General features: G+C 39.4%; 2 protein-coding genes across 3 annotated transcripts; both read right to left on the bottom strand.

Moving 5' to 3' along the window:
* Window positions 1–393: 393 nt before the first annotated feature.
* Window positions 394–2,940, bottom strand: LOC131329865 (nitrile-specifier protein 5). The gene is made up of 2 exons (XM_058363270.1): window positions 2,652–2,940; window positions 394–1,357 (listed from the first exon to the last, which is right to left on the bottom strand). The coding sequence occupies exons 1-2, from the start codon at window positions 2,679–2,681 to the stop codon at window positions 407–409; spliced, it is 981 nt and encodes a 326-aa protein (XP_058219253.1). The 5' UTR covers window positions 2,682–2,940; the 3' UTR covers window positions 394–406.
* A 3,518-nt stretch (window positions 2,941–6,458) lies between these two features.
* On the bottom strand, window positions 6,459–10,741 carry LOC131330286 (nudix hydrolase 2-like). 2 transcript variants are annotated; one of them, XM_058363820.1, is made up of 9 exons: window positions 10,617–10,741; window positions 8,480–8,713; window positions 8,188–8,253; window positions 7,764–7,901; window positions 7,578–7,655; window positions 7,422–7,472; window positions 7,279–7,313; window positions 7,085–7,193; window positions 6,459–6,973 (listed from the first exon to the last, which is right to left on the bottom strand). In XM_058363820.1, the coding sequence occupies exons 2-9, from the start codon at window positions 8,669–8,671 to the stop codon at window positions 6,794–6,796; spliced, it is 849 nt and encodes a 282-aa protein (XP_058219803.1). In that variant the 5' UTR covers window positions 8,672–8,713; window positions 10,617–10,741; the 3' UTR covers window positions 6,459–6,793. The 2 variants fall into 2 exon arrangements, with proteins under 2 accessions (XP_058219803.1, XP_058219804.1); XM_058363821.1 differs by lacking the exon at window positions 10,617–10,741 and adding an exon at window positions 8,867–9,168.
* Window positions 10,742–11,952: the final 1,211 nt, after the last annotated feature.

Here is an 11,952-nt window from a genome sequence, read left to right on the forward strand (position 1 = left end):
GACCTTCGGCTGAAAAGGTACCGCGAGTGATTCAGAGAGAAGAGTCATTGCAGGATCAAGAGATTCAAACCGACTTTGCATTGCCAAAATCAGCAAGTGAAACAAAAAGGCTTGGTGCTTGATAGAAATGCAAGAGGAAAGCATTGCAGCAGATCAGATGAGAGCAGTTGGAGAATCAATTTAGAGAAGCATTCAGTAGCTTTACAAAGTAAGCACAAAGCAGCACATTCATTCTTATTTGAGTAAAACACCTCTAAGTTTTAACGTGACGGTTACAATAATTCATAGCTAACATAAGGAGGCAAATACCACAATCACAAAGGTTATATACAGATAATCACCATTACTTCAGCAATCACAACCACTGTGGCATCCATCAAAATCCATAAACGACCATTTTTCCGTCTCAATTCAAGCAAGGAGTGAAAAAGAAAATGTCATCAAGCCTATCGTTACTAGGCGAGTTGCCACCATACACCAGCAACCCAAGTTGGCCATTTCGATTCCCTGGCGCGAATGCGCACCACCCACGTGGCCCCGGATGATCATCGCCGGAGTTTGACTGGTCATCCAATTTTGTCCACACTCCTGTCTCAGTATCCAACATGTAGAAATCGCTAGAGAATTTCCCCGCACCAAGGTGTCCTAGGTCACTAGGATCCACTTCCCCACCATACACGAATATATGCTTCCCAATCCCAACCGTTGAGCACACACTGCGCGCCGTTGGTTTTTCGCCGCTTGTCTCTACCTCGACCCACTTTTCATCAACCGGATCAAAGCAGTGGACATCATCAAGCTCCACACCTGAGAAACCATACACAATCCATATTTTCCCCTGAGCCACAGCTAGCCCAGGTCCACCTCTAGGCTTGCAGTTTTCCCCTGGAACTGGAAACTTGACCCAAATTTTCTCGACAACATCATAAGCCCATAAATCATTTAACCGCCCAGTAACACCACACCCACCAAATACATACACCCGCTTGTCATCTGCGGTGGTTGAGTGGTAGCTCCGGTCAGGAGGTCCTGTGTCCCCACTAGAGATAAGGGTCCACTTGTTTGAATTTGTGTCAAAAGAGTATAGCTCATTGAGCTCCTTGTGTGTAGCGTCTCTACCACCAAATACATAAATGATCTCACCAACGGCCGCCATTGAGACACCAACACGAGGTGGAGGGACATCACCGGTCACTTGAGCTACCGACCATGTTTGTTCATTTAGGTCAAACACGTGCAGATTATTATCTACTGGTACGCGTGGTTTGAACTCACCTCCAAAGGCATAAGCTTTTTGTCCAACAATGGTGATGGCATGTGAGCTTCTTGCTCCAGGTCCAGTTCCATTTTGATCAAGCTGCATAAAACCGATTTCGTGTGAGAATTACCATTTGGTTTTTTCTGGCCTTCTATCGAACTAGATGGTTGTAGACTCTGGTCACTGATCTATAAACCATTCATATAACTTCTTTCTGTTATATTCGTCGTACAATCAAGATAGTCCCCCATGGTAATCGGAAGCAAAGGTTGGTTCAACACTTGACAAAGTAGTATCAGAAAATGAAGGTCATTTTTTCCGAATGTCTAGACTTTTTCAAACTTAAAGATCTAGTTATAAAGACAAATAAATCATGCTCCAAACATTTAAAAATTTGGCTTATTTGTATCTGAATCAGTTGGATTTTTTGACTTGTATATTATGTTTGGATCTTGGATTTAGCAGTAGGGTAAGAGAAAAGTTTATGCTTTCCCCTCCTTTTCCGTTGGATTAAAAACTGAAAGAAATTTAGTACTAAATGTTTGTCAACAAAATTCATATCTTTGTTTAATTTTACCAAAAAAAAATCGATAGTTCTTACAATTCCCTCTCTGTGACAAATCCAACATTGAATCAACCAAAAGAGTTCACCAGAAGACAACATGATTTCCAAAGGGACAACATATGTGTTACAGTATCTTACATGTATGCAAATATGTCTCCAACAGTGTATGTGTGCTTCTATACAACAAATAAGTAATAACAGTGGTTGTTAGGAAGTCAAAATGGGTATTCTGATTAGAACAGGATCCTCTCCCGGTCCTGTCTGGATCAAATCTGGGTCTTTCCTGGGTCCGTTTTGATGATCGAGATGCAAGACCATATAGTTTCTCCTTTTCGAAACTATATTAAACGATATCCTATTAACATAAATTTTGGCGTGCCTAATGTCCTCAACTAATGTTCTCAACGAGGTCTAAAATATAAACGGTCCTGATCATTTGATCATTTAAAACGACTCAGTAAGGGCCCGAAAATGGCCCGGACAGCAGGAATGACTCAGGAAGAGCCCGAAAATGGCCCGGACAGCAGGACAGGACAGCCCAATCCCTTAAAGAGAAAGAGATCTAAAATATAAACGGTCCAGATCATACAAAGGACCAGGAAGGGCCCGAAAATGGCCCGGACAGAACGGTCCAGTCCCTTAAAGAGATTGGACAGGATACTGTTCCATTCTGATCTAGGGCTCAAGCAAACTAAGAAATCATAACCGCGAACAGAAAATGAAACAATTGAGGGGATCAGTCGGATTCTGCGAATATTTCAAGTAAAGATGTGGGCAAACAGAGGTTGGGATTCAAGTGCTTATACCAGAGGGAACAGAGAATCAAACCTTAACCCATTTGCCTTGCGCCAAAACCATGGCTGAATTGAAGTCTGATGGAAGATGACACTCTCACTCTCGGTGACTTTGGAGCCCAAGTTGGGTTTTTATTAGAGGATTTGCTATCTGGGTTCACTTTACTAGTAGCAATGCAGTTAATTTTTCTTGTTTTTGCCAAAGCTGGGGCAGGTTTGCTGTACTTATATAGTACTAATAACTGAGATTGGTTAACTAATGGAGTATTATCAAGAAGATGTGTCAGGTCCCTTGAAGGGGAGGGCATTTGCATGGTTTTTGCCAAAGCTGGGGCAGGTTTTCTCGGACTGATAGAGTAAGGGTAAATTAAACATAATCTGATAGTTTATTTTTGTAATTTTGCCAAAACTGTGGGCGGGTTTGTAGTATTTAATTGATTGATTAGCTAATGGTTACTTTTTTTTTATACTCCTATTAAGGATATATATATATATACGGGACGGTTCCAGGGACCCTTAAAAAAACCTCTAAAAAAAATTTCAAAATCTTAATCTCATAGTTCCCGATCAAATTTTGTTGATCCAAGCCGCTCAATATGTTCAGAACGTGATTTTGAAAGGTGTCTGCGAAAAATTGGCAAAAAAAAAAAAACCGAAAAGGGCTTGATTTGAGCAGTTTTTTATTGAACAGTTCAATAAAAAAGTTCGGATGAAACCCTTCCTAGTCATTTTTTTAGCTGATTTCTCGTGAGTACCCTTAAAATCACGTTCTGATTACATTGAGCGGCTTGAATCATCAAAATTCGATCGGAAACTTTGGAGGTTTTTTTTAGAGGTTTTTTTAGGAATCTTCGGAACCGCCCCGATATATATATATATATATATATATATATATATATATATATATATACACACACACACACACACACACACACACTCCAGATCAAGTCAGGACTCCCTGATATAAGCTTAGGTCCAGATCTGTAGAAGGTTTATGACCGGTCATAATTAACTTTTCTCCGAAAAAGTTTCATTAAAATCTGGACCATTAATTGAAAACACTTTCCAACGGCTGAGTGATGGTCCAAACCTAAGCTCTAGTCAGGTCGCCCCCAATAGGAACCAAACTGTATGTATATGTATGTATGTATGTATGTATGTATGTATGTATGTATATATATACATACAGTCCGGATCTCCTAAGGGATCCCGCATGGGCTTACCATGCGGGACTCCCATTTCCCGATCGAATTACGACGATCCGATTCGCTCAAAGTGATCATAACGTGATTTTAAAGGTACTCGCGAGAAATTAGCAAAAAAAATTATCGGAAAAGGCTTCATCCGAACAGTTTTTTATTGAACTGTTTAGTAAAAAACTGTTCGGATCAAGCCCTTCCCGATCATTTTTTTTGCTGATTTCTAGCGAGTACCCTTAAAATCACGTTCTGCACACTTTGAGTGGCTCGGATTGTTGCAATTCGATCGAGAAAGGGGAGTCCCGCACGGTAAGCCCGTGCAGGATCCCTCATTGGATCCCGAGTGTGTGTGTGTGTCAGATTCCATTGAGGAGATGGTATGGCATGGCTCGTGCCTTCTTTGTTTATTTGAAACAACAAAAATTTATTAAAAAACTTGATAAGAGTACATTAAGTGGGGGAGAGGGAAGAAGGACCTAACCAAAGGTTGAAAAATGGGCCAGGGCCCAAACACATGTAGAGCATAGCCTAAAAAATGGGCCAAGCCTTGCTTACGTGTAGAAGACGTAAAAAGTTTAGGGAAAATGACGGCCCAGGACGTGTTTTGATAATTAATATACACCGAGGATATTTTCAGCATTAACAAATGTTCTCAACATGTTCTTGACGGGTATTAATTATCAAAATACGTCCTGAACTGTCATTTTCCCTAAAGTTTAATTAAGTTTTACTAAATACTACTAGTATAAGGGTAATTTAAACATAATCTGCCAGTTCATTTTTGTAATTTGCCAAAACCGTGGGCTGGTTTGCAGTATTTAATTGATTGATTAAGCTAATGGTTACTTGTTTTTTATTAAGAAAATATATATACTATGTCAGATTCCATTGAAGGGGAGGGCATGGCATGGTTAGTGCCTTGCTTACCTGTAGAAGACTTCAAAATTTAATACTCCGTATTAAGTTTTGTGGTGTCTTTGTCTTCCTATGTATTTTACCTTTTTTAAATTAAGAAGATTATCGATGCAAAAAAATTAGGCTAATCAGATATACATACATGGCCACAAAGGCAGTGACGGCCAACTCGGTATTGATCAGATGATCCTACCACATTTTTTTTTTGGATAAAAAGCAAGATATTTGGTAGTTTATGGTCTTATCTTTTCAAAGAAAAAAAAATGATTTGATCAATGTCAACGAATGCCCAAGTAGTTTGATAGTATTTGGTATATTCTGAACTGACCTTCTATATGGCTTTCCATGTGGGCTGTGATTTCACAATTTTGTGAACAGTATGGTGTACAAAAGCTAGTAAAATTGTTGCATCCAAACACGTTATAAGTTTATTGGAAGTGTTGGACCTGGAGGCTCAATGAAGGCGGGCGCAGGGGCACTTATGTCAGTTCATCTGTTCCCCAAGTGGGTTTTCATCGGATCTATCAGTTGATCTAAAATACTAAGGTTGCTTCTGCGTTTCGAATCCATGACATGCATCCAGTTTATGAGCCAAGGTCCATTATGATGTGAAATATTAAACCCACACAGAGGCAAATAATATAAGTAATACAAACTGCACCGCTTGGACTAATTTTGGCCACCTACTTGGATATATAGGAGGATTAGACAAGACACAAGTCATGTACTAAATTCACGAGCAAGAGGAATCATCAAATCCATAGGGAAATTTTGATCTTGAAATTGCAAATAAAACAAAAAGTTCATATATAGCTGATGTATTCCTGAAAATATGATCAGTCTTCTTCTTCTTCTTCTTCTTCTTGTTCCAACTTCCTTCACTTTTCGTGCAGCAGAAGATGTCTATGTCTATGCCTATGTAACTGTGTTATAGGTCTCCGGGGTCCTTTCAAACGTGGAAAACAAGAACAAAGAGCAAGAAGCCGCTAATGACAGAAGGCGTGCGTTGTGCCCCCGAATAGTTGTTGTTGGGAAAAGTGGTGTAAGGCGTTGGAGGTGGATATTGGCAGCACTGAACAACCGTTGGCGGGCAATTGCCTCCATAAGCAGCTGCTGCTGGTGGTGGCGCACCGTATGATTGGAATCCTGGTGGTGGCGGTGGTGGAGCACCGTATGGTAGGTATCCTGGGGGTGGTGGCGGTGGAGCACCGTAAGATTGGTACACTGATGGCGGTGGGGGTTGAGGGTGGCACCACAAGTACTGCCAGAGTGTACCGTTGAAACAAGCATTCGGTGCAGAATTCCCACCACCATAAACTTCCTGTGCTTGTGCACGGTAAATAGTAGAGAGGAACAACCAAAGTGCTAGACCTACAAACTTCACCAGCAACATCTTCCTTGTAATGACAATTGATATATGGAGAGCCAAAGGGATGTAGATCTAAAAGAACATGGATGGGTGTTCTTATTTCTTAACCTTTGTTCCTACCATATGCATGTGTATTTTGGCCTTTTCGACTAAAATTCTGGTACAAACGCCACATCAAAAATAATGTGTCACAATGTGGCAATAGAAACAAGAGTAAGAGGTTGATGACTTGTTTGCACCAATCCAACATACAGACAATACACAAATTGATAGATGTATACAAGAAGATAGAAAAAGCAGCAAATGGATCTAAATTAGCTAGTGTCACAAACATTTCAAAACTCAGAAGGCACCAACAGATCATGAAATCAGCAGCTTTTATTATTTCCTGTTTTTCTGATAACTCATGTGTCTGAGCAAGTTTACGCGCACCTCAACTAATCCTGGGGACCATCCATTATAACATCGTCATTTTACTCAGTTATATGGCTGTCAACATTCATCTTCAAACTGCTGTGATACAAAATCTTGACAAAAAAGAAAATGAAAGGTTTTGGGCTGGCACTTCTTTGTGTAGACAAAAGTGGTTAAAGGGGTTCCCGGGCTAAGAGGTAACCACGGAAGCTTCCACCGAAAGAGTTGTTCTTGCAATTATTCTAGTGCTATAGCACAAGGTTTGCCACTCGTCCACTACTACAGATCCTTGTGGATGTACAAAAAGCTCCTTTTACTTGAAAAGCCTGTGGTTGTAGGCACGGCAGAGAAGCCGGAGTAGTTGTTATTTTTCTTCTCCAAGCATATGTCGGCAATGCTTTTGAATATCTCTTTTTTCTGGACAAATGGTTGGGCTGCATATTCGTCAAAGGGCATCCACTGAAATCCAGAGATCGAAACAAAAAACAAAATGGAATCACAGTTGAGTACCAAAGGAAATATTTGGTATCATCAAAGCCAACTTTTAAGCACTGGGGTTGCAGAAATTACTTTTGCTTCAGCAATCTCCGAGTCTTGTTTCTGGATATCGAAAGATAGAGCTCTTAGCATGCAAACAAAGAACAGATCTGACTTCCCAAAGAATGATTTGTGGCTTTGCCTGCAGTTAATCAAGTCAGATAAGTTTAGAAAGCACCCAAATTCTGAATGAGATTCGAGAGCGATATATCTTGCCCGCTTCTTACCTGAATGCAAGAACTTCCACAAATTCGGTCTCGACCTGAACCCAAAACCAATCAGTCTTTAGATATACAGTATTTTCCAAAACCACGAAAGCATGTTGCATTTCCTAGCTGTATAAATATAAAACTTTGCGATAGGAACTTACTCCTGCCTCTTCCTTCACTTCTCTGATAGCAGCAATACTGATGTCTTCACCCTGTGAGTAAAATCTTAATGGATGGTGACAATGATATAAACTGTACTTTTTTTGGTTTCAACGGAAGCCATTCAATCGATTATATACTGAAAAGCAAGGACTCACCTCATCGACGACACCAGTAGGAAATTTCCACACACCTGTGCCTTTGAATTTGCCACCATTTTCCTGGACTACCAGAACCTAACAAACAAAAAAAATCGCAACTTCAGAGGATGAACTTGTTTACTGATTTCTTGTCTAAGGTATACGAAAAAGGGATCATGAATATATGCATCTCCGAAGAAGTACCTCCCCCATGTCATTCATCACAAAAGCACCAATACCAACTCGATGGGACGCATTTGCAGGGAGAGTATCAGCAGTTTCAGCAATCCATTTCACAAGCATCAAGTATGATGGTTCTGCATGATGATACCTAAACCCTTGCTGACAAATCAGCACAGCAGGAAAAATAAATTTTCAGTTTATAATTCCAACTAACTGTAGAAACAGTAGAACATCAAAGTCAGTTTCTCAGGCCGAGAGGCCTTTGGCTCAACGGCATTGGGATTGCACTTCAAGTGCCAGGAGAAAAGAGGTCAGGAGTTCAACTTCTCTTTCAAGATGCTAATATAACTATTATAACAATACCGACTTTTGCTGATGAAAAAAAAAAAAGTTTCTCAAAAGACAGTGGACATTGCTGGTACAAATTTAATCCTATGGTTCCTACCTTAACTGCAGCTTCAACAAGATTTACACTTTCTATTGCCAGTTTAATCCAAATGCCCTTCTTTCCCTGCAAAATTCACAGAATCCTTATTCGAACTTGATAGGAATCAGCATACGGATAGAGCTACAAGGCCTACTCGGAATTATTTGCGCTTCCTGTTTTCTGTTTTTGTTTTAAGAAAATCATCAAATGGGAAACAAATACAGTCTTTTAATTCATCTACTGATCTTCCAGCATGAAACAATAGAATTTTCTGGTCAAAAAAACAGAAAAAGATTAAGGACAAAAAAACCTGCTGGATCCACAATGCTATTGAGGCTCTAAGCAGAGAAGCAAAGGCCTTAGAATCCATGGACTCCTTCAAGTCCACCATGACTCCTCCATAGGCATCCTCACTCGAATCGAGCAGTTGAATCTTCTCGAATCCAGATTCTGTTTCCATTTGTTTCCCATCCCACGACAAACTACTCGTTGGAGTTGACATGAAGCTGATAAGAGAAGAGACAGAAGCTCAATTCTTTGGACCCTGAAACCCAACAAGGCACAGAAAAAATATGGTAGAAAAACCTAGTTCATGTAAGTTGAAGTGTCACATGCAAGAGTATACACCAGAACCCTCTACAGAAACATCCCTCCCAACATATAAGAAAAGAGTAAAATCACTATATCATGCCCGCACCAGGTTTATTCTCATCGCAACACAACAAAAGGAGGAATATATTCTGTCTTCAGCAAGGCTATTTGCTGTTAAGGAATAGATTCAGTTGCCTTCTTAAATACTATACAGGTTAGAACAAAATCGTGTGGGAAGCATATACAAACAAGGAAGATTGGTCCCCCTATGCGCCGAATTTGATGACCTCAACTGTTCATCTTTTTCGGGCTCGCTTGGAAGATTGGATTATCCATGCGAGCAATCAAGTTGATAAAATATCAGCTGTATAGTCACCTAATCGAATCACGTTTAGTTTTAAAGGGTATGGACCGTCTATATTTTACTATCCACCATTCTTTCTCACTATAGGTTGTCAAATTCTTCCTTGTTCATATTGGTTATGCTGTATGAAAATGTGGGGTAGTAGTACATACTATTAATCCGAATAATAACCTTTGAGCCATGTGGTTAGGTTTACATAGCTATTATTTGGTTGTATGTCCATTCGGTATGGCAGGAGTGATTATTCAACACCCACTCCGATTTTGACGCTCTGGTTTGATCTGAAAACCAACATTGGAACGACTAGTCGACGACTAGAACTGAGTTGAAACGACCATCGGAGCATAGACCGGAATGACAATGGGATTCTGGGAACAAGACCAGAGTTGATTACACGCCTGAGAACGAAGGGACCAAGGACTAAGGGCTACAGTGACTCGCTAGAGGTGACGAGTCATTGTAGCAAAGGAGGAACTCGCAAGGACGAAGGAGAGGCACAGCTGGGAGTCGATTTTGGGAGGTTTGGCTCGGCAAAAGCTCCCATGGGAGGAACTGCCGAGGCGTGATCTAAAGTATACAAGTGCTTATTAGTACGACAGATAGATAAATAAATTTCTATAGCTATTGTTGCATATATAGACTATAGTACCTTATGAATCCCCAAAATACAGTACAGAGAGAGAGAGAGAGAGAGAGATGAGAGGGGGTGGGGGTGGGGGAGGGGGAGGGGAAGAGAGGGAGAGACGATTATGTTCGTTTTGAGATTTTGGATTTGAAATTATAAGTAGTAAGTGTATGGAGAAATAGGATAATGATTGAAAATATGGTTAATAATTGGAGAGAGATAGACAGTAATGATTGATGAGAAATATGGTAATGATTAGAATCTAAAATCTAAAATCCAAAACCCTTAAACGAACGGGATCAGTTTTAAAATGGCAATATTGAAAAACGTAGCATTACGAAACGTAGTATTACGGTCATATATTGGCCAATCTCACGTAGTATCGGCATGTATTAGCCAATGTATATGCAAATAATGGTATTGGAAATCCAAAACCATATGAAGCACAAAGTACAATAGAGAGAGAGATGGGGGGGAGTGGGAGAGACAACCAAGGTTTTAAATGGCAATATCGGAAATGTAGTGTTACGGTCATGTACTGACCAATATCACGAGCAAGTATTAGCCAATGCATATGCAAATAATGGTATCGGAAGTCCAAAATTCTGATCACCAAGTACAATGTACTCCTTCCGTCCCAAAAAGAATGACAATTTTTGAAATTCGGGTCATTTTTCATCGCTTATATCTTTTAATCTATAATATTTTTCATGAGTTTGAAAGCTTTGTATAATAGAACTAATCGAGAACTATCAAACAAGATCCATATTGTATATTTTTTGAGATCCATATTGAAATATATAAGGAATTGAAATCGGTACGGATATCAAAAATCGACATCCAATTTGGAACGAAGGGAGTAATTACCTTTGTTTAAGAGGCTAGTGCCAAAACAATAGCCTGTTTGTTCCGACAAGAATGGAAAACTCTATTAACACTTGATGCTTCACATATGCATTAACGTGTATATATAGAGGAGTGGCGCTCCAATCAATGACGACGGCTGGGTGACGAATATATGGCCTCTTCCAACTACTCAGAATTAATGCTCGAATTCCGAAGCAACATTGAAAGTTTCATGAAAGACCCATACACATTCGATTGAACTGGTTTTTCCGAAGCAACGTTGAAAGTTTCATGAAAGACCCATACATATTCGATTGAACTGATTTTTTAGGACTCCAAACAAAATATTTTAAATACAGAATAAATTGCTTGGATTATTTTTGTGAAATTCGAAATGGTTCCCAAATGTTTTTGAATGCTCGGGTACAGATGTGAGATCTGTACCATAGCAGGCCTGTTGTGAATTTGGCGGGGTGGTTAAGTGTGAATTGGGCTTTTTCTAAGGAAATGGATCCTCTCCCGTCGATATTTTGAACAAGAGGACACAATCCATATTGGTATAGTTATTTGTTGCAATCATAGTTTGAATGTATTTTTAAACTCTTACTGATAAGAATTGATGAGCAAGTGCGAATTATTGACTATACCAATAGTTGGTCCTGATCTGGACTGTTTGGTCATCCAAACCCTTACTCCAAAGAAAATGGTGTGGTCATATAAATTTTTGGAAAATGACGGCAAATGACATGTTTTGATAATTAATACCCGCTAAGGATATTTTTAATATTAACAAGTGTTCTCAGCATGTCTTTGGCGAGTATTAATTATCAAAACACTTCATTGACTGTCATTTTCCCTAATTTTTTTTGGCAACTCTCTATGTTTCAATTCACAGTTCTCGTTACATTTTATGCTGCGAAGAAGCATTTGGCCCAACTTCATTAAGAGTTCTCATTCTGTATATTTTTTGTACATAATCCCGTATGTTTTAATCATCTTGTAGACTGTCCGAATAGTTTTTTGATTGTTCAAACCAACGAGAATGATGATTTTGGATTGTACGTAGTGGATTTATTTTTTGTCCCATACTCCCCCACCGCCATCCACATTATGATATATTATATTTGTATCCTTATTATTTCATATAGGATTTTTAAACATGTGAAAAGTCTCTTATATGCAAGTAGAGTGGAGTGCAGTTAACCTCCCTTACATACTCTAATGCAATTGGGCAGAGTACGATCCCCGTCAGCCCCTTTCCCCAATTCCCCAAGGGTAGTGTAGATTCGGATTAACAAATGACAAAAAAAAAAAAAAATCTCTTATATTTATCTAGAAAAGATATATCTTTCACTAT

Source organism: Rhododendron vialii, chromosome 6a, assembly GCF_030253575.1.
Source record: "Rhododendron vialii isolate Sample 1 chromosome 6a, ASM3025357v1".
In the NCBI taxonomy this organism is placed as follows: domain Eukaryota; kingdom Viridiplantae; phylum Streptophyta; class Magnoliopsida; order Ericales; family Ericaceae; genus Rhododendron; species Rhododendron vialii.